The sequence below is a fragment of the Macrobrachium nipponense genome, chromosome 32 (genome assembly GCF_015104395.2).
Source record: "Macrobrachium nipponense isolate FS-2020 chromosome 32, ASM1510439v2, whole genome shotgun sequence".
In the NCBI taxonomy this organism is placed as follows: Eukaryota; Metazoa; Arthropoda; class Malacostraca; order Decapoda; family Palaemonidae; genus Macrobrachium; species Macrobrachium nipponense.
Window position 1 is genome coordinate 32,971,899 of NC_061094.1, and position 22,785 is coordinate 32,994,683.

The window sequence follows — 22,785 nt, forward strand, 5'->3', positions numbered from 1 at the left end:
AGAGCCATTTACTCAAGAAAACAAAAGACTGTAACTGATCGGTAAATTGGGCCCCACTCAACCAAACAAAAACTATTACTGATAGGTAAAGGGTGCCCACACAGTCAAAACCAAAACTATAACTAAACTATATATTGATAGGTAAAGGGAACCCACTCAAGAAAACAAAAAACTTTAACTGATAGGTAAAGGGGCCCTGCTCAATCAAACAAAAACTATAACTGAAAGGTAAAGGGGCCCAACTCAAACAAAAACTATAACTGAAAGGTAAAGGGGCCCCACTCAAGAAAGCAAAAAACTGTAACTTAAAGGTAAAGGGGCCCAACTCAAACCAAAACTATAACTTAAAGGTAAAGGGGCCCCACTCAAGAAAGCAAAAAACTGTAGCTGATAGGTAAATGGGGCCCACTCAATCAAACACAATCAATAACGTACAGGTAAAGGGGGCCCACTTAAGAAAACCAAAACTATAACTTATAGGTAAAGGGGGCCCCTAGTCCCACTTAAGAAAACTAAAACTATAACTTTTAGGTAAAGGGCGGGGGGTGGCCCACTCAAGAAAAAAAACTGTAACAGACAGATATAGGGGGCTAACAGAAGGGCTTCCCAAAATTCAACAAACCTAATAATGAAACTCCTTTCCCCTCCACAGCTGATCTGTTGTCCCAACCCCATCCGCATGAACGCCACCTTCACCCACGACATGAGGCAGGGCCCTTGTCACAGAATCGACGACGTGTTCTTCAGCGCCGTCTTCGGGCTGATCCTCCTCTACACGTTCGTCGACGTCGGAGGGAAGAAGCCGAAGATCCAGGGGGCGATATACCACTTCCTGAGGATCGTCGAGGAATGCTGCATGATTGCCTTTTGGTAAGATTTAAATTTGAACTCTTCTAATTTTAGGTAAAAGCCTTTATTCATACTATTATATATATATATATATATATATATATATATATATATATATATATATATATATATATATATGACTGGTAAAAATGTTCTGTCACTACAGAATGCCATCAATAAAAGGAGCACATAAAAACGCCAAAGTATAGAAAGTACTATATTTCAGAGAGAGACGGCAGTCTCTGAAATATAGAACTTTCTTTCTATATTTTGGTGTTTTTTATATATATCTTAAGGTTTACTTGACTGTGTAGGGTCACAGCAATGGTGGAAAAAGGGGGCTTGCAGCTAGCAACCTGATCCCAAAGGAGTTGCTGTGAATCGCAGACCTAATACATTTTACAGCCATCCCCTTTTAATATTTAAAAAAAAAAGGACGTATGGTGGTGGGAAAGCTAAAGAAACTACCCCTCAGTCGCATCGGTTCTGTAATAAATTAGAAAAGTTCCAGATATTAAACTGGCATTCTCATCTATCACCTGGGACAGAAGATTGTATTCAAGAACGTAGCACTAAGAAGAACAGCAAGACTTACGTTGTCTATAGAGGAAGTCTCTTAGAGAAGACTGTATAGCTATGTACTAATGCAAGACAAAAAAATGTTGACTTCGACATTCGTGGAACCCCAAAGACTGTGATGAGTAAACGAAGACAGAATACCATGGTTGCAAATACTGGTACGTTCTTAGAGTATACCAATGGGTATACTATAGAAACTACAAAAACACTGCCTCATGGATGATGCAGATCCACAAGATGCCTGGAAATGGGATGGCCCCAAAAAGCGACTTAGGGGGTTTTGGTGCAAAAAGATGATTCGGCCTTTGTTGTTAGGCAAGGCAGAGTGCCTGAGTCCATATCAGTCCACTTATCCATTTCCAGACCATACCAGAAATAAGGGTCAGTTGCCACCTGAGTGCTTGAGTGAATATGGAATTGACATGTCTAAGATATTAGATAATTCCGGAGAGTTTGTACTTCCTTGTGCTTTAACAACTAAATTAAGACCTCTGACAGCATAAATTCAATTCAGTCTTGACTGCATGATCCTGTGATACGATCCTAGTAGAATAAGGAAAATGACATATTAGATTTAGTAATATTGTAGTCCATATTGCTGGGTGTCGCTATACACAACCATTTATTTAGAAAATAACGTGAGGTTTGTTATTAGATTAAGTTGATTAAGTTGTCCATCAAGTTGCATCCAAACCAGTAAAATATGGAATGTTGACCCATGACTTTTGAAAATAATTATAAGGCCCTTGCTCTTTGGGCAGCCCGAACGTATCGACCTGTGACCTATTCAACAAGGTCAAGCAATCTCAAGACCTTTGCTCTTTGAGCAGCCCGAACGTATCGACCTGTGACCTATTCAACAAGGTCAAGCAATCTCAAGACCTTTGCTCTTTGAGCAGCCCGAACGTATCGACCTGTGACCTATTCAACAAAGTCAAGTAATCTCAAGACCTTTGCTCTTTGAGCAGCCTATACAAACAGACGTAACGTATATTCATTATCTCCATGTCTGCATTTCAGGTACCTGCAAACAGAGGGCCACTTCTGGTACCAGTGGCTTCCCCTGGTCATCGTCTCGACGTTCTTTCTCCTGAGCATCGCGTTCTCGGCCATATTCTTCTACTGCGTTCATCCGGATCGCAAGCGCACGCCTTCCGTGGCGTGACAGGGCGAGTGAAGTAATATCTAGCCGTTAATAAAAACTTTTTTCACATTTCCTTCTACGTCAGTTCAGTCTTTCGTCTCCCAGGGGAAGCGGGTTAATGGAGGTGGGTCTTAACTCCCAAGGACCTCAGTGTTTTACCGTGGTTTTACCCTTGTGAGAGACAGTAACCTTACCGTCCATATTTCCCTTCATTATCCGGAAGGATTCTGTTAGTCAAAGTTGAATTCTGGATCATTATAAATTTATAAAGAGTCGCGCGGTAATATAACTAAAGATATGAAGCTATAAACTGTCTTGAGGAAGTTGATGAAAGTGAGCCGAAATTGAATAATAATACAAACTGAGAATTGTGGGTTTTTGATTCGTGATATTTAAATATAATAGAAAATATTTGCTGTTGCCAAAGAGTTAACAAACTAGATTTCACTTTCGCAATTTCCTGGAACTTGAAAAGAAAAAAAATTTAAGGTTACTATTATAGAATACAATTGAAGCCAACTTTGCCAGCAAATACATTGGACTGGAATAATGCTTAGTCCTCGATATCAGCTTCCCAGTACATGACATGATAGCGCAAAGAGCTGTAATTGGTCTTGGGCAAGTCAAGATGAAGTCGAGTTTTGGAAACCGCGAACCAAGAGCTGTGATTGGACGTGGGCAAATCCAATTTGAAGTCGAGGTTTTGGAAATCATTAACCAAGACCTCTGATTGGACGTGGGCAAATCCAAAGTGTAGTCGACGTTTTGGAAATCATTGGCCAAGAACTCTGATTGGACGCGGGCAAATCGAAGTTGAGGTCGAGGTTTTGGAAATCATTAACTAAGAACTCTGACTGGACGTGGGCAAATCCAAGTTGAAGTCGACGTTTTGGAAATCATTGACCAACAGCTGTGATTGGACGATGACAAATCCAAGTTGAAGTCGACGTTTTGAACCGATTGCCAGCAGCGACCTTTTGCATTAAAATGTGAAAAGGAAATTGCCTGGTATTACTCCAGTTCTCGTTCAGTCTTGATTCCAGTAGGCTGGATACCTTTTTAAAGATAAGTCCGTTAGCTATTTAGCTTAAATTGCCACAGAGAAGGATTATTTTAAATCATCAGATTAAAAGTCCTTACAATTTTCGGTCCTGGGCCACGCTAGAGGGATAATGTTAATACATATATTCATTATATATATATATATATATATATATATTATATATATATATATATATATATATATATATATGAATGGTAAATTGTGTCCAGTTCAATCTACTGAAAGTTATATGAAACCGTTACATCACGTATTATGATGATTAGAATCCATTTTGACGATCGATCGAATTACTTTCCGTTGCATTTCTTTGTAAATAAATATCACGTGACTTAGCTTCAGGTTCGACGTTTTTATTTAGGAAGTAAAACGTTTGTTTTTGTACGAGTATATTCGTGAATTTCTTAATTGTTACGTAAGATTTCACTTCACGAGGAACGTGTAAATGTAACTATTGCTGTAGATAGCGCTTACCGAAACGAAACAAATTTTTTATATCTTGATTTAGAAGGTAACAGTGAGAATTTTTCTTTTTTTAATAAAAGTCTTTCACAACTTTAAAACCCTCGATTTAAAGCTGATGAAAGCGACACAGCTTTAGGTAAATCTTCCTCTCTTTTTTTATAATAAATGTTGACGCTTAATGAAAATAATTTTTGAAAATAATTTTGAAAAATGAATTTAAAATAAGCTTTTGAAAAATAGGACTAGAACTATTTTTAGGGGAAAAAATTCGATAATCATGCTCACTGAAAACAGTTTTAAAAGATGAAAAAATTTCGATTGGAAGTAATGTTTTGAAATTAAATATTCTCCAATTGGGGTAAAATTCTAAAAATAAATTACCTGTTGGGAATGTAATTTTGAAAATAAATTGTCTCAGAATTAAAATTTCGCGAAGTAAATTACGTTCCCTCAGATTAAATTTTTTTTTTTTTTTGACGGTTGAACAAAATTTGACCCTTATGAACGAAATTCGAAATATGAATTCTTTGTTCACAATATAACCCCTTCTCATTTAATAATAATAATAATAATTAAAAAGGACATAATAAGACTACCGGAGCATTCCATCGGATTTTTAAAAAGGAGTCACAAAAAATAAGAGAGAATTTAATAGAAATTCCTGACATTAGTATTCAATCTGCGACTACCTATATACCTATATAATTCAGTCATGTTGTATTCGGGACCCACTAAGCTCTTTAGGGGATCCTGGTTGTATTATAAGCCTTGTTTAAAGGATGTACCGATCGTGTATTGTTAGCAATTGTACTTAGTTTCAACTGAAATGGAAAATATTTTAATAAATTTTCATATTTTCGGTGTATCTGTTTCTCTATCCCTTATCCAAAAGTGAAGGTCATCAGCGTAGAGTCTGGTCATCACTTGGACGGGTGACCTCCCAAAGAATGCCGTGGACATCAGTTGGGGTCTGGGAAAGCCTTCAGCAGTTTCAAACAAAAAATCTGTATATTATTGGAAGCTATCAACAGACCTTAGGCGGCAGTGGGTCTCAGTGAGGCCAGAGAGTCGAGAATATAACGAATTTATCTCGTCTTCAATACTCGCTCCAGAGATCTTTAGATGTTCCAAAGAATTACAGATAACCAGTCAAGTTATTTGAATTTAAGATTAATATGGTCACATAATTACTGATCTGGTTATTTTTAGCACAAGGAAACTCGCCATGCGGTGCACTGTAGGCATTACTTAAGGTTCTTTGCAGCGTGCCTTGATTTATTCGGCCCCTAGCTGCAACCTCTTTCGTTCCTCTTACTGTACCTCCTTTCATATTCTTTTTCTTCCATCTTACTTTCCACCTTCTTACAATTTCTTCATAGTGCAACTGCGAGGTTTTCCTCCTGTTACACTTATCAACCCTTTTACTGTCAGTTTCCGTTTCAGCGCTGAATGGCCTCATAAGTTCCCGTGCTTGGCCTTTGGCCTAAATTCCATATTCAACTCAACAAAGAGACTTTCCTATTGTCTGTTTTTTGGGACCTGACGGTAAATATCCACAGCCAATATCAGTGAAGCTCATCGTGATTATATGAATGGGAACACGTCGATGAAATGTTTAATAAAAGCTTCTAGTATGATTGTGTTGATATATATACCTTAAGCAAGAAAAAAAAATGTATACTGAACATTTCCAGCATCAAGAGACTCCACCTGAATGCTGAGTTGATCATTTCCAAAATTAAGAATGTTGAACTGATCATTTCCAATATTGAGAGACTCAACCTCAATGTTAAGAATGTTGAGTTGATCATTTCCAACATCAAGGAACTTCACTTAAATGCTGAGCTTATCTTTTCCAACATCAAGAATATTGATCCCTCCCAACATCAGGAGACTCCACCATTTTCAAAAAACGAAAGACTCGGCCTGAATGTTGAGTTGGTCCATCTCGCCACTAAATAATATTGAGCTCATCCTTTCCAACATCCAGAGACATAACTTGAATGTGGATCAGATCATTTTAAACATATCCATTATATGTATGTATATAATCCAGTAGTATCAAACCTCCCTGGCAAATAGCAAATATGAAAAGTTCTCTGACGCTGTAATTCCCACATGATTGCGATCCAACCCAGGGCCTAGAGCAGTAGGTGTATCTGCGTTAAACTGATTGCCAGAGGAGTTATGGCCTCCTTACCAGTCACTGTCATGATTTAAGGAGCTGCTCTATGAGCAAGAGCAAAAACAACAACAAACAACGAGTTATGATCATGAATCTTGTAATGATCCCACATCTGAAGCCCTCAGATGGCAATTCCTGTGCAGGAAGAAATGTCTCTGGCGGTGTGGACTTTGTCAAGATGTCCAAGGCTGCACGGGTAGTAACTCAACTTAAAAAGCCTGTGAATTCTCCAGTAATGTCGGGTCTCAGTCCACTGAATGAGGTGGGAGTCAAGTGCATATTGATCTGAAGGCATTATTTCATAACATAATGTCTTTGTGGTCCATGGTGCTTGCTTGCATTGAGAACAGCAAGAAAACAATATGAACCCCCAGGTGGCGTGATCGTTTTGGTCTTGGTCTGCCACCTCGGTGGCCGCGAGTTCGATTCTCGGGCATTCCATTGAGGTGTGAGAGATGTGTATTTCTGGTGATAGAAGTTCACTCTCGACGTGGTTTGGAAGTCACGTAAAGCCATTGGTTCCGTTGCTGAATAACCACTGGTTCCATGCAACGTAAAATCACCATACAAACAAACAAAGTGACCCTTGATGAGAAGGCATGGTAGTAAAGCCTTTTATATCTCAAGTCAGCAGGCTTTGAGCTATAATTGTAGCAAGTCATCCCAAAGAATATGAAATTACACGCAAATGGGAAGACTATTTATACGTAGAGGCTAATGGAACTGGCAACCTCCCTAAGGGAATTGATAAAGGCACCACCAACCTTTTATTTTCAAAGAAGAGGATTCAACCCATGCTCATCTGCACCCTGACTGTGACTGCTACCCTCAACAGTCTACCAACTGTCCAGGACAGAAGATCAGTGGCAAAGCGAGCCCCTATTTCCGTTAGCAGTTAACCGTTTAATAGCACAGAAAGGTCAAGTCTGTTACGACTGCATGAATAAATACAAATTGACAAGAGACTCCCTTGAAATTAATGTCGCGCACAGGAAACATTTTCCTCTCGCAAAAAAATAAATAAAAAAGAAAAAAAAACTCAAGTCAAAGAACATTGGATGGATAAGATTTGGAAAAAAAAATCAAGATTGTCAGGACATGAAACGTGGTAAAAGTCAACCGTGAAAGTGACGTCACTCCCTGGTTTCTAAGGTCCCAGTGAATCGATGAAACACCTACACTTCAGTATTAGACGAACTGCCGCTCGAGAAGATGCACAGGCTAACCAAGAACTTCATCGAGCCTGACGTAAGTAGAAAAGGCATCAGAGGCAAACACTTTTAAAGAAAGTGCATCAGTTTTAGAGAAGCCTGCAGTAGTGAAAAGAAGAAGAAGAGAGGCAGAGAAAAGAGCCACCGAGTCTAACTTGATTTCAGTTCCACTTTTCAGTTGGTGCTCATTCATCTTTGTTTGCGCGTTGACATCTGTTGCGATGACAACAAAAAGCAGCTGAATTAAGTGAAGTTTTTTCTTTAAGCCAATACACCGTTATAGAACGTATTATAACCTTTTGCTAAATGAAAGATGAATCGACGCGTATTTCACTTTAGATGATTCGGAAGACGCGTAGCTGAGGGGGTCGGGAAATAACACCTGCGCTTTTACGAGTTGCCTCAGCAAAGGTCATTAATCACAGTGCAGTATATATATATTTTTTTCAGTAGTTTACGACTGACGGGAATAAAGATAAGGATGGAATAAGAAAGTTTGAAGTTGCTGACTGGAGCACTTGAAGTAGAAAACTTTAGAAATGTATCTTTATTCGTGCTTGGTGGTATTACCATAAAATCAAACCATTTTTCTTTTTAGGCACATGAGAGCACCTTGGATGGATTGGCTCGCAACCCTGGTTGAAGACTCATTGTTTCATTAACAAATATGACAAAAATAGTAGCGTTCTCTTACGATTATTCGATAACAGCGTGAGTGCAAGATTTTGACATTTCAATTACGACAGGCATAACTGGTTGAAGAGAGACTAGCACAGCGTTGAGTGCGAAACAATATAATGAATAAGTAAACAAAAAGCGGGAATAACAGATGATGTCAGTAGCTCGGTTTTACGCAGCTGAATTATATTAATTCCGATACCATAGCATTTTGGATAGTGCCAGTGAAAATCATTTGCGTTGGCAGTGAAAACCGAGCTAACATTCAATATTATTGATTACGTGTTGCAAACTTACGGAATCTTTCATTTGTATCCTTATTCTGGGGGTTTTGTTCAAGAAAAGCGTTTCTCCAACTAATCCGCATTTTCGCAATAATTCTAAGTGAACTTAGAAGCTATTCCATATTCTTAGTGAAGAATAAGAATAGGCCTACACGTACCCGTCGTCTCTTAAACTAAAAGTTCAAAGCGACCATCCTCATGATTAAAATAAATAGATTCAAGAATAACAGGTCGAAATACATTCTAGAATATAGATTTGAAATAAATTCGCAAGTAAAAATTCGAAATTAATTCTTGTGTACACTCCGAAATAGATTCTAGAACAACAATCAGAAATATATTCTTGGATAACAATTCGAAATAAATTCTAGAGAAACAATACGAAATAGATTAGGGAAATAAATTCTAGTATAACAATCCGAATAAATTCTAGGATAACAAATCGAAGTAAAGTAGAGCATTACAATTATTATTATTTTTTTTTTTAATAAATAAGCCGAAATAAACTAACGTATGAAATGATTATTAGTGTTTTCAGTTCCGTCTTAACTCGGCTGAACTTTGCCTCCAGTTCCTGGTAATGGCAAATCGATGCGCTGACTTTTTGTTCTATTAAAATTCCGCTGGCAACGCTTTGTGGTGTCTGCATTCTCTAGCGCGACGCTGACTTGTTTCTACTCTACTTGATTGTCAGTTCGCGTGCACTTAACACTAATTGAGTTAATCTAAGAAACACTTTATTTTGGTCTGACGAGCCAAAAGTATCACGTACATTCAAGTGAATATTTTGATTTAAAAAACAAATAGTTTGTTCCCTTTAATAGTCAGAAAAGTGGATATGACTCACCTTGTAACTTTTGCGCATGATTTTGCAATGACTTATATTGACAACCAAATACGCAACGTTAGTCTAGGATATAGAATGATTAACTTATATGAAAATGGAATGACATGTAGGAATGTTTAATGACATCAGAAAGCCGACCTTTCCATGCTTAAAGATCCAGCGTCGAGAGCATTTCACGGTCGAAACGATTTGCAGGTTTTTCGTTATCAAAAAACGGTTTCACGGACAAGCGAACCATATTTCCTCGAGTCACAGGGATGCTCTTAAACAGAGCTTGCAAGCCGCTATCCCTAACGGATGGGAAAACAAGTATGTCTAAACAGGATCCAGAGTAACAAAGTCGTTTATTCCATCAACACATCTAGTTGGATTAACCTTCTTTCTTTTGCAATATGTGAAGAGCAGCGATACGAAGAACTCGATCCTATCTGGGGTAAGTCCTGAGTGATAAAAGATACGAGAAGAAGAAGAAAAATGTGCGACCTAATTGGTGGAAGCTTTTGTCAACAACTTAGTGAGACAGTGATGCCACCTTGCGGCGGAGGTAAAAGATTACTTAAATGTAGAACCAATTGCACGGCAGATGAACATACAAATGAATGCCTGACTGCCTTCTATTCAATCTGGTTCAGGAAATGTCAATGTAAAGACAAGAGCACTGTCGGATAAAGCCATTACATAATCTTGGTAGATAGAATAAAGAATGTTTTCAAGCATCAAGCTAATCCCCTGTGTCTCAGAAAAGTTTGAAGTTATCCGAACACACTCACTACTATAGCTGGTGGGAATTACTACTTCGATGCAGAAAAATCAGTGAAATTGAGAGTAAAATAAACTGCTAAACCGTTTCAAAACAAATACGTCTCGGAAACATTCATCCAGCTAAATTTACAGGAGTTCTGTGATGATCTTGCAAAATCATACTTGTCAAAAGAAGAAAGGACACTCCAAGACAGATCTCAAGCAACAAGGGGTATCAAGAATTCAGAAAGCACAAATCGCCAGTAGATCAGATTGCAGATTCGCAGTCTTAGAGAAAAACCGAGAGGTGAAAAGCTTTCTAAATGTTGTGTCCTTTACCAGCTCAAGCCAAAATTCAGCAGTCATAGTCTGAATGATTAAGGCGGTCAAGTTTCTTTGGAGTGGCCTGAAATGCTGAAATGCTTCCAATGAATCATCGCATATAAAGCCGCCTCACGAAATGTCAAAGCCACATTTCTTGTAAATTTGTAAGCCAGGAGGTTACCATTCCGTAAGAGAATATACATACACGCACACACACACACACACACACACACACACACACACACATATATATATATATATATATATATATATATATATATATATATATATATATATATATATAACAATTTTGATTTGTGATGAATGTTTCATGTTAATCTAACAAATAATTGGGCATTATATATATATATATATATAATATATATATATATATATATATCTATATACATATATATATATATATATATAGATATATATATAATATATATATATATATATATATATATATATATATATATACTATATATATATATATATATATATTATATATATATATATATATCTATATATATATTCTCTTACGGACTGGCAACCCTGTGTTACAGGGCATCAATAATTTTCATAAACTTGGTGACTGTTATTCAGGGGAGAATTACGCCAACTTGAGTCAATAGATTTAATATCCCAAGAAAAAATGATAAATCTGAACAAAATTACGGGGTCGGTGTTTGAGTGATGTTCATCCTTTTCAACGTTGCTGGTCAAAATGAATTGTTCTTATAACTCTTGGTTTCTGTGACGAATTTTGTCTTACATTTTAGCTTCAATCAAAATATCAAGATGGTTAGACGGCTCAAATGCAATGCAGAAGCACAAGCAATTTTAGGCCAAGCGCTGGGACCTATGAGGTCATTCAGAGCTGAAAGGGAAATTGATAATGATAAAGGTTTGAAAGGTGTAACAGGAGGAAAACCTCAAAGCAGTTGCCCTATGAAACAGCTATGAGGAGAGGGTGGAATGTATAGGATGGAAGGAGGAGAATATGAACGGAGCTACGGTAAAAGGAATGAAATGGGTCGCAGCGTCTAAAGTGCACCGCATGAATGAAGTGCATTGACGTCAGAAACTGCTTCCTAAAACGATATATGTATAACTACATCCACACCTTCTTCTACTTCCCTCAGGGGCTGCATATCCTGACCCAGCCCATGCAGGTCTCCGAATTCGGCGTCTTCGACGTGATCACCGCTCTCGGGTCCCTGGGCCTCTTCTACTTCGACGTGATCTCCGACATCCTGGTCGCATACTACATGTACGACGATAAGGCCACGCAGCAGTGGTTCTTGACGACGGTCCTGGTGCTAGGTAGTGACATGACATTGTTCGCCTTTGTTTACGTCATATCGAAACGAAGTTCTCTTAGCTATTTACTTCATGTCTAAACTAATTTCTCCTAGTTATTTACGTCATGTCGAAACGTATTTCTGTCAGCTATTTACGTCATATCGAAATGAATTTCTGTTAGTTATTTAAGCAATATCGAAACTAATTTCTGTTGGCTATTTAATTAAAATAGAAACGTATTTCTGCTGGCTATTTACGCAATATAGAAATTGATTTCTGTTAGCTACGTATTTACGTAATATCGTAACGAATTTCTATTAGTTATTTACGTAGTATAGAAACTAATATCTCTTAGCTATCCACGTAATATAGAAACTAATGTCTTTTACCTATTCATGAGATTTAGAAATTAATTTCTGTTAGCCGTTTGCGTAATATGGAAACGAATATCTTAACTATTCACGTAATATATCAATGACTTTCTTTTAGCCATGTACGTAATATAAAAACGGTTTTTTTTGTATTGTAGTTCATGTTTGAAAAAATATATACTAGTTTTGAATACCTGAATAACCCTTCTAGAAGTAATGAATGGAATTTACAACATTTTCATCAGATTAAATAGTTAAATAAAAGTGAGTTCCATAAATAAAATTTTTTTTTTTTGCCCGAGCATTCATACAAATACGATCCGAATTTTTAAGTTTTAAATCCCATTGCCATCCTCAAAAGTGAGTCTAGTACAGTAATGTCACAGTACAGTGACTTGAGGAGACTCGTGTTTTAAAGCAGATATTATTTTTGAATACCTGAATAATCTTGTAAGAAATAATAGTTGGAATTTAAACTAACATTTTCTCCACAGCAAAAGATTAGATGAAGGTGAATTCTATACATAAAGCATCCGTAAACAATTTTTTTTTTTAAATTGTACGTATTTATAAATTTTTGCATCTGAATTTCATTCCTAATCGTCCATCTCTTTCCTCGACAGTCCTTCCACTGATAATAGTCAATGGGTTCAGTTTCTATTGGTACTGGTTTGACAGCAACATCTGCGAAGTCGGGGGGATGTGCTACAGAACTCCCAAAGCGTCGCCGTGCCTCTGGTTCGTCAGGATTCTGGGTCATCTCGTCCTCCACGCATGCGTCTTGAGGTTGGTTGGACGTGGCGCGTGAAAGATTGATTGACTGACTTTTAGATTTTAGGCATAATGCCAAGCACTGGGACAACTAAGGCCGTTCAGCGCTAAAACGGAAATTGACAGTGAAAAGGTTTGGAAGGTGTAACAGGAAGAGAACCTCGCAGCTGCACTATGAATCAATTGTTAGGAGAGGGACGAGAGTAAGATGGAAGAGAATGTGGACAGAGGTACAGTAAAGGGAATGAAAGGGGTTGCAGCTAGGGGCCGAAGGGACGCTGCAAAGAACCTTTAGTAATGCCTACATTACACCACGTGAGATGCACTGACTGCACTACCCCTCTACGGGGGTGGCGTGAAAGAGATCAGTTATCTGTTCATCAAGGTTTTTTATTATAAATATATATAACGAACAGACTTATTGGAACAAAATGTCCGACTTTCCCTCTCAAATAGTTTGGCAACTGGATCTTCATTTTTTTTATTCATTAGTGACAGTTACTTTGATCTTCATTTTTTAAGTCATTAGTGACAATTACTTTAAGTTTTTATTCTATATGATCAGGTACTCTCTTCAAGGGGCCCACGTACAAGAGCTCAGTTGCTGGAAAAGAAATCTTCATGTTTTATTTGATTACTAACAGATACTTCAGGTTTTCTATACGATCTGGTACTTTTCAAAGATGCCCATATGCATTAGATACCGAGGAGATCACTTGTTTTTCAAGAACCGGGATACAATTTAGATTTTCTCCAAAACGCTTGGCCATTTCATCTTTATATATATTTTACTTAAATAGTGACAATTACTTCAAGTGTTATTACATAAGATCGGGTACGTCTTTAAGAGGCCCATATAAAGTACAGACTGAATTTTGCCTGACACATTTTTCCAAGTTTACAATAAAAAATGAGAAACACTCTGTTCCCTTGGAAGTTATGTAAACGTAACACTCCGAATCTCTGCTTATTATCCCAAGGCATTCGGGCATATGAAAATTAAGTTTTGGCTTAACCCGCCAGAGTGACCAGACAGATAAATGAATTAAGACCATCAGTATAGAAAAATTAACAATCTATAGTTTTATTTTTCTTACTTGTTGAGAAACTATCATTATAACAGCCATGGTTAGGATAGACAAACTAAAGAGAATGATAAACGTTTCACAAATTCCAGGTACTTTGATGTACTTTACTATGGCCTGAAAAGCAGACAAAAATCCTCGCTAACCCCTGAACAAGCCACGGAGAAAATCGAAGGAGATAAACTGGGGGCGACGTGTCCATCGAGTGGTCAGTATCGCGTATTTTTGCTCGTTTCATGTAAACCTCATCTTGCTTGTAGCGTCCGTTTGATAAGTCCGTGTCACTGGTTCCATTGATATACTAATGATGACATATGCTACAACAAATAGCTCAGTTAGGCTGTTTCTCTAGAAAGTCTTAATATTATGCCTATATATTATTGGCACGTAATCTGTATCAGTCAATAGTATATATTATTATATTACACACACACACACACACACATATGTATATATCATACATAAGAACTATAGATAACGTTATATATATATATATATATGATATCTATTATATAATATATATTATATATATATAATATATATATATATTATATATCTATATATATATTCTATACATAATATATATATATTCTACATATGATATATATATATATATTAATTAGATAGATATGTTATATATATTATTCTAATTATAATGCTTTAAAAAATCACAGTAGATACACGTGATTTCATTAAATAAGCGAATACCACAGGAAAATGACAGGCAGAAATCCAAGCACTTTTGTCTTTATACTAAGACATTGAGGAACGAAGACAATGTCTTAGTAAAGACGAAAGTGCTTGGATTTCTGTCTATCATTTTCCTGTGGTATTCGTGTGGCATTTTTTATATTCACGTACATTAAACTACAAATTTCTTTTAATTTCAAATTCACTCAACATAGGAACAAACGCCGAAGGGAATTTATTATACGTGATCAGTTACGTCACCAGGTGGACTCGAACCACCGAACGAATAGCTAGCAACATCGGTAGCCTAACCTCCAAACATCTGATAACTTATGTGCTTCTCACACTGTACTTGCAGCGTGTCCGCCACCCCACCTCTCAGGGCCGTACTACCAGAAGCTGTGGCTTCACGCTGAGAGAGACACGGCTACCGTAGATCTTCTCAGTTCCTTGATACAGGACGCCCCCCAGCTCATTGTGCAGCTCTACATCATGTCCTTTACCGTCCCAGATCAGGCTTTGGAAGGAAATATCTCGTCGACGCGTATGTACTATAGGGTTATTTTTTTAATGACTTGTGTTTGTTTATTTTCCGTCTGGGGTAAGAAACAAGTAAATGGAAGATTATTTTTAATGATTTTTTTTCCGTCTGGGCTATGAAATAAGTGAATGCAGGATTATTTTTAATAATTTGTTTTTGTTGATTTTCCGTCTGGGCTAAGAAATAAGTAAATGCAGGATTATTTTTAATTACTTGTTTTTGTTCAGTTTCCGTCTGGGGTAAGAAATAAGTAAATGCAGGATTATTTTTAATTACTTGTTTTTGTTCAGTTTCCGTCTAGGTTAAGAAATAAGTAAACACAGGATTATTTTTAATTATTTGGTTTTGTTTATTTTCTGTCTGGGCTTAGAAACAAGTAAATACAGTATTATTTTTTAACCATTTGTTTGTTTATTTTCCGCCTGGTCTAAGAAACAAGTAAATACAGGATTATTTTTAATGGTTTATATTTTTAATATTTTTTGTTTATTTTACGTCTGGGCTTAGGAATAAGTAAATACAGGATTATTTCTAATGATTTTTCTCCGTCTGGGCTAAGAAACGGGTAAATCACTGTACTTGGGCAAAAAAAAATTATCACTATCATCAGCTGAAGGCCATTTACACATTATCTAGACAAAATTTTCGAAATTTGCGTTCCAGACTAACTTGTTAACTTTCACCGTAACATCGTCGAGGTATGGGTCACTGAATATATAAGTAATCAAGGATGTCTTACATCACATTTTACTGTACTGGATAAGTGTGCATATTTTCATGGTTTGTTGCATATACAAAGTTATTTCCGAGTCACGAAAAAGAAATGTGTTCTGAAGCAACTGCAATGATTGTTATTAAACAGGTGGTTCTTAACCTTTTTATTACCACGCCCCTCTTGCATCTATGAGTAAAATTTCCTCCCAGATTTAAAGGAAAATAAAAAAAAAATATGAGAAAGAGAGAGAAGGTGCTTCGAGGGAAAGGAAGGGAGGTCAATAATTACAAAACATGGTCAGCCCAACGAGCCTAACTAGTGTAGTAGACTCGAGGAAAGTAACGTTATAAGGGGATACTTTAGCATTTTTCATAACCTTCTGAATATTAGTTCCTCACTCTTGTTAAGAGAATAACGAATATACTTAGAGAATTTCTTTTTTACTTTTCTCTAGGCCTCGCGCCTCCCCTGTAAATAGCTGACGCCCCCCTTGGGGCGGAGACTCCCCCAGGTTAAGAACCACTGTATTAAACTAACTGACTGCAAACTTTCTCGGTGGTTTACTTCTAGTAATCGTACAGCTGCTGTCAGTTTCGGCATCCTTCATGGCCATGGCGTGGTCAGTGGCATCGTTCGCTAAGGCAGTACGTTTGGCTGAGCCCTCCCTGGGCGATTTCAGCCCCTGTGGTATGATGACGTTCACCCTCGCCCATTACTGCTGCATTGCCCCTCAGGTGAGAAATAACTGATACTATTTATTTTGCAGTTTAACTCCGCTGAGAAAAAGATGTAAAGCGAGGCATTCTCATACCAGGATTTTAACAGATTTGCTAGACCTACACACTTCCAACAAAAGTTCTATATTTTAACAGAATTGGACGTTCTCATAATAGTTATTGACTCATTAGTCACTAGAGCATGCCATTATTCGCAGGAAAGTATAGCGAAAAGATTCCTTAAAGATTAAGATTTCAAACCCTGCCCATTTCTCATAATTTTCAGAGGTCTGATCGGTTACCATCACTCTGTGAATAACATACCTCCTCCCCCGCCAATAGAAGCTGATGACGCTCAAAAGACTTCTCGATACATTATTCTTTCATGTCCCTGCCGTCTTATTTTCAGGTGGTGTGCTTCGCCCTGTTTTCCACTAAATATCTCACCATTTCCATCGTCGTCGTCGTGTGTCAGTGGCTGGTCGCAAGCATCATCACCTTATCTATGGTAAGTCGTATTTGTTGGACCTTGTTTTGAAATCCCTCGAGTTTTCTATATTTTCACTCAAAGTGTGCGGTTTGTTTCGTGAAAAGCTTGATGATTCATTTGCAAAAAAAAAAGTTCCTGTGTTCTGTTGCCGTTGAGAGGAGAGAGAGAGAGAGAGAGAGAGAGAGAGAGAGAGAGAGAGAGAGAGAGAGAGAATTTTGCATCTGCACCTCGTTTATTGCAGAACACTTCTTTTCAAAAGGGCGCACTGAGCAAGATTAGTTAATGTCGAAATTGCGCATGCATGGATGTGAAGTTACAATCTTGAAAATAAACATCTATCTTTCTTTACGTCTCGACTTTGAAATATACTGAGACTCGGACATTTTTTCTGACACAAAAGAGATAAAGTACCGCCCTCACTCCATTACAGAGTAAATTGGAAACACATATCCTTGCACGCGCACACAATACAGAAAAGACCTTCTTAGTTGATCTGATACACACGAGTATTAAACAATTTAGTCAGAACAAAAATCATACTTTTACCAGACCTTAGGTATACGTATATCATTTAACGATTGTTACCCAGGAGCTGTAATTTATTGCCATGTTGAAATCAATGAAGTTACAGAAGAAAAATACTGAGGCTATTCACGCAAGGCGCATCGGAAAGCTGATTAAGCCAAGCAGTTTCGTATTATCCCATCTTGCATTACGGAAAGAAATCCGCCGAGATAATGATGTTCTAACAAGTATCGTCGGGTATAACGTCAAACTTTCTCATCTCCATTTTTCAGTAACTCTTAAATAATTCTTACGGCTGAATACAAAGTAATGACATCATACTTATCCTTGACTTTCAAGGAGACTGGCCTGCCTGATCTTAGTTCATTGAACACCTCTCTCTCTCTCGCTTACTAACATTGTTTCTGTGATTTGCAGGCTATCTTAATTATAAACCATTTAGCGAATGATGTTCACTTTCACATCAGTACATTTACTCTTAAAGACGATCAAAATTTGACCTATTTAGAACTTAACTAACGAATGCATCTTGTCTCCGTTTTTTTTTTTTATGTGACCTATGCGGGAAGCACCGTCTGGACTTTGTATTGATAAAACAAATGCCATACACAAAATGCATTCAGGAGGCAGGAGTTAAGAATGAAACAATTATCAGTCAGAGAGGAAATACTCCCTTATGTCTCTTCTCAAAGAGTATTTAATACTCTCTTTTTATGAATATCAAATAATACGCTGAAATTTGCCATTTATGTAATTTTCCAACGAAAAGATAAACAAATGCTTCTCTCTCTTCTTCTGAAGTTACACGGTCAATGCCTTATCCTTCATTTCTCTTGTCACAGTTTTATTCATTTTTATGCCGTTCTTAATTAAACTCGATACCTAGAACTTCTTTCTCTGAGAGATTTGCCTGGCTATTCTTTTTCAGCCACCCAAATGCACTTTGCTCAAATTTTAGAGCACGTATGATTTGGAGTCATCATTATCAGTTTTAGAGAACTAATTTTAATGATTCAGTCTCATCTCTTCTCGCCAACTTTCTTTGGTATTAATCTGGAAACTGTATAGTAGTATTTGGCGCTTAAACATCCACAGTGACACAGAGATCTCAGACTTTGGTTATTCGTTGTGGAGAAATTCGTTTAACTCTTTTCACTATCAGATATTTGCCTTTCTAAAGCTTCTTGATCACCCTATAAGACGCCATTTAATTTTCGTTTCGTTAACATTACAAGAAGTCCATTTAAAATTTTTATTCTGGTTTCCACTGAAGCGCGCATTTAACTTCTCTGCCATTGTCCTGACGTTATTGTTTCTGGTAACCAACAACACTGAGAAATAGAAGGTTGGAGGTCCGTTCATTTTAGCATTCTCTTCATTTTCCGCAGATCATTTATTGTGCCAATCCCGCCCAGCTGCAGGCTACGTTTCCACACGACGTCAAAACGGGCCCCTGCAGTCGACTGGATGACGTTTTCTTCAGCGCCGCCTGCGGGTTGGTTCTTCTGTTCACGTTTCCCGACGTCGGGGTAAAAAAACTCAAGGTGCAAGGGGTGCTGTTCCACATCCTGAGGCTGACCGAGGAATGTTGCATGATCGCCTTTTGGTAAGTGGTCGACTGTCTCCGACCAACTCTAAACACCCACTAGAAGTCATTGTTTTGCGTTTTCTTTTTTTAATTTAAAGGGTCCGAATTAGTCTTAAGTTTCGAAAATGGCTGCAACACTTGCTTTCAAGGTAATGTATATAACACAATCTGCTAATCTTGTAAGCACCAGCTCTTGCTGAAGGTCTAGTCATTATGTTTAATACTTTGTCAGAATCGTTTGAACTGAACTGAATAATGAATCCCTTTACTTTATAGAGGAAATCGCAGTCCATTGATTCATGCTAGCAGTTGTGTAAATATACCTTTTCGATCTAAAAAAAATATTACCTTCTACATAATTACACAATAGCGTTAAATTCCTCTCAATATAAAAAGGTAGACCTGAATTATTCTATTCAATTTAAAGCATTAGATAATCAGGGCTGATGTGACTAATGTTGTAAAGAAGCAAATAGACGAGAGGTCATATTTGTCTCGAGGCGCTACATTAAACGAGCAAACACTTTGGTCTATAAACTAAAAAATGAATCTAAAGTGGAATAATGTGGCTAACTGAATTTTTATAATTTTCACAAACCAGGTGCTGGGAATGTTGGCGCCAACCCTCATTCGTGTTTTGAATATTTCAGATATATCAAAAATTAGAGTTTAATATGTGAATGATTGAATGATATGGATAATTATAGTGAACAGCTAAAATTCTGTAATTATATATGGGCATTCTATCTAATGGAGGCTGACATAAACAGGCAGTGCTAGGCCTATAAAGCCATATCAATGTGTGTACATTACTGATAATAATAATAATAATAATAATAATAATAATAATATAATAATAATAATAATATTTCAGGTACTTGCAAACAGAGGGTCAAGTGTGGTATCACTGGCTTCCCGTGGCCATGGTTCCTACTTTCTTCGTCCTGAGTACGGTGTTCTCAGGTTTTTATTATTTTGGCTGTCATCCGGATCATCGCAGACATTCAGTAGCCTGATAAAAAGCAGAGGTGTCACTCTTGTACAAAGCCTTCCCTCCTGAATGAAGTGATACCTCATCCGTCCGACTGGGTAAGATAAATGTTGTGCCTCGTCCCTCTGCTTAGTTGAAGAGGTAGAGGTCACTGTCCATCAAATCAATATCGCGAGATTTTTCTGTCTTGGAGACTGAGGGAAAAACACAGGCCATGTCCGTCCAACCAACTATAGCTGGTTCACTTAAGGTAGATTCTTGGATGAGCTCTTCTTACGAGACGTTTGTTTGGCGGCCGCCGAACTAACGTCTCGTAGGCATAGGGCTCATCCAAGAATCTACCTTAAGTGAACCAGTTATAGAAGGTAACACCAAGCCTGTCCAACTGAGGACAGGATACAGGGCCACGTCCATCCAGTCAACTTGGAGGTATGTGAGCCATTTACATCCAGCTGATTAGACAATGCGTAATAGCAAGAATTTTCTGTCCAGATTACAGAGGGGAAACAGAGAGCCATGTTCGTCTAGCCAACTGAGAAGATATATTAGTGGACCATGTCTGCCGAACTGACTAGGAGATGAAGTGAACCATATACCATCCATCCAACGAATAGTCAAGACCCAGCCTTTTCTGTTCACGTGACTGGGGTGGAAAGTTACAGACACGTCTATCAAACCGACTGGGCGATACAGTGAATTTTGTCTGTCCAGCCTACTGGTACTGGGAAATACATCAAATCTTATCCGTCCAACCAACTGAGTTAGAAGAACAGTGGGCCATGCCTGTTCAGCCAACTGGAAGAAAAATACGGGAAGCCAGGCCTTTACATGCTAGATACAGGTGGCCATGTTCGTTCAGCCAATTAAAGGAGAAACAGATGAAATTGTGATAGAGACGAAGAATACTCAAGTGCAGTTATTAGAGATTACTGGATCAAAGGTGATCATATTAATGTATTTCAGTTGACTTGTTTGGTTATGGGCTTTAGATTTGTTTGTGGCATAGATTTGTAACTGTTTGACTGAAATGTTTGTTTGTGCTGCAGAATTGTAGTTTTGTGATTAGTATTTTACTTAGTTTGCTGTAGATTTGCCACCGTGTGGCCGAAATATCCGTTTGTGTGTTGTAGATATATAGACCTGTGATGTGAATTTATCTACATTGGCTGTAGTTTGGTCGCCGTGAGGATAAAATGTTTACTAATAAATTGCAGAATTACCGCAGTGCTACAAAAAAAAAAAAAAAAAAAAAAAAAATTGCGTGTACTAAAGACCCGTTTTTATGACAAATATTTTCTACAGTTAGTTGTTGTGTGAGTACTATGATCATTTGCATGAAACCAAATATTTATTGTATATATTTTAGAAAAATGGTAGAAAGTGTATGTTGTACCGTTAGATCTTTTGTATATTTTGAATTGACTTTTAGAAATTTAACTTAACACTTGTGTCGGGATTCAAGTTAGAGGGGTTGTTTAGAAATTAGTTTGCTTTTAACTCGGAATTGACATTGTTGACGGTAGCTCATATTTTTAGTTTCTTGGACTTCGATCAAATACAAGAGGGAAGCCTCGCTGTAATGTAACTGTTTTTCTTACACTACTGTTTAATAAACATTAAGTGGTGTCTTCATCTGTGTATATATGTATGTGTGTATATGTATGTGTGATATGTATGTATATATATATATATATATATATATATATATACTTATATATATATATAGTTATATATGTATATATATATTGTGTATATATGTGTATATATATATATTGTGTATATATGTATATATATATATTGTGTATATATGTATATATATATGTGTATATATGATATATTAGTAGTGTGTATATATATATTATATTTATATATGTATATATGTATATCTATATATAATATTGTGTATATATATATATTATATAATATATATATATATATATATATATATATATATATATATATAGATATTGTGTTGTGTAATTATATATATATTATATATATATATATATATAATATATATAATATATATATATATACATACATATATATATATCTAATAAAAGGAGCCCATAAAACACCAAAATGTAAAGAGAAAAGTACTATATTTCAGAGACTGCTGTCTCTCTCTTCAGGTATATGAATGAGAAAAGTTTACAGAAAAGGTGGTATTTATACCAAGAGATCCATCCACAAGTAAGCCAATTTAGGTCACCCCCGCTGATAATCTTCCTTTAATCTTCTTAAGCGTTGGTTGAATGAACACCTCGTCGACAACATCTGAGATCCACCCCTTTTGAGATGTTCAATACCTGCTTCTCTTTTATTAAGGCCGATTCCATCATTTGACTCTTGTATCGGCAGTTGCTGCTATAAATCACACGTGACAAATTCCAGTTTTTATTCTATGGTTATGTTCATTTATATGGTTGAAAATAGCCGAGTTCTGTTGTCCATACCTAACTGACCGTTTGTGTTGTATTAAATCTCTGGGGAAGTGATTTACCTGTAAATCCGATGTAAGATTGGTCACAGTCCTGGCATGGGATCTCATAGACCCCAGAGTCTTTGGGAGATGTCTTTTGTTGGACGTTAATCAAGGATTTGGCTAAGGTATTTGGGTAGGTAAATGC

At 37.0% G+C, this 22,785-nt stretch overlaps 2 protein-coding genes across 4 annotated transcripts in view; both read left to right on the top strand.

The window, feature by feature from the left end:
* Positions 1-3,784, top strand: part of LOC135207327 (XK-related protein 6-like) — a 53,578-nt gene extending 49,794 nt beyond the window's left edge. Inside the window, exons 10-11 of one of the 2 annotated variants that reach the window (XM_064239027.1) lie at positions 653-870; positions 2,449-3,783. In XM_064239027.1, the coding sequence (XP_064095097.1) occupies positions 653-870; positions 2,449-2,593 (363 nt within the window). In that variant the 3' untranslated portion in view covers positions 2,594-3,783. Of the gene's footprint in view, positions 1-652; positions 871-2,448 lie in introns of both variants that reach the window. The other variant, XM_064239028.1, reaches the window with a different exon arrangement.
* A 3,358-nt stretch (positions 3,785-7,142) lies between these two features.
* On the top strand, positions 7,143-21,375 carry LOC135207328 (XK-related protein 7-like). 2 transcript variants are annotated; one of them, XR_010312953.1, is made up of 10 exons: positions 7,143-7,530; positions 11,513-11,693; positions 12,667-12,829; positions 13,992-14,107; positions 14,948-15,133; positions 16,416-16,579; positions 16,971-17,069; positions 18,965-19,182; positions 20,039-20,253; positions 20,648-21,375. XR_010312953.1 is itself a non-coding variant. In XM_064239029.1 (9 exons), the coding sequence occupies exons 1-9, from the start codon at positions 7,495-7,497 to the stop codon at positions 20,178-20,180; spliced, it is 1,305 nt and encodes a 434-aa protein (XP_064095099.1). In that variant the 5' UTR covers positions 7,144-7,494; the 3' UTR covers positions 20,181-21,375. The 2 variants fall into 2 exon arrangements, 1 of the variants encoding a protein (XP_064095099.1); XM_064239029.1 differs by having other exon boundaries at positions 7,144-7,530; positions 20,039-21,375.
* The last annotated feature ends 1,410 nt before the right edge of the window (positions 21,376-22,785 follow it).

Excerpts from the sequence above, each read along its gene's own strand:
- LOC135207328 (XM_064239029.1), top strand. The coding sequence starts at position 7,495 with ATGCACAGGCTAACCAAGAACTTCATCGAGCCTGAC. Across the intron at positions 7,531-11,512 it reads AGAACTTCATCGAGCCTGAC|GGGCTGCATATCCTGACCCA; the intron begins GTAAGTAGAAAA and ends TACTTCCCTCAG. Across the intron at positions 16,580-16,970 it reads ACTGCTGCATTGCCCCTCAG|GTGGTGTGCTTCGCCCTGTT; the intron begins GTGAGAAATAAC and ends TCTTATTTTCAG.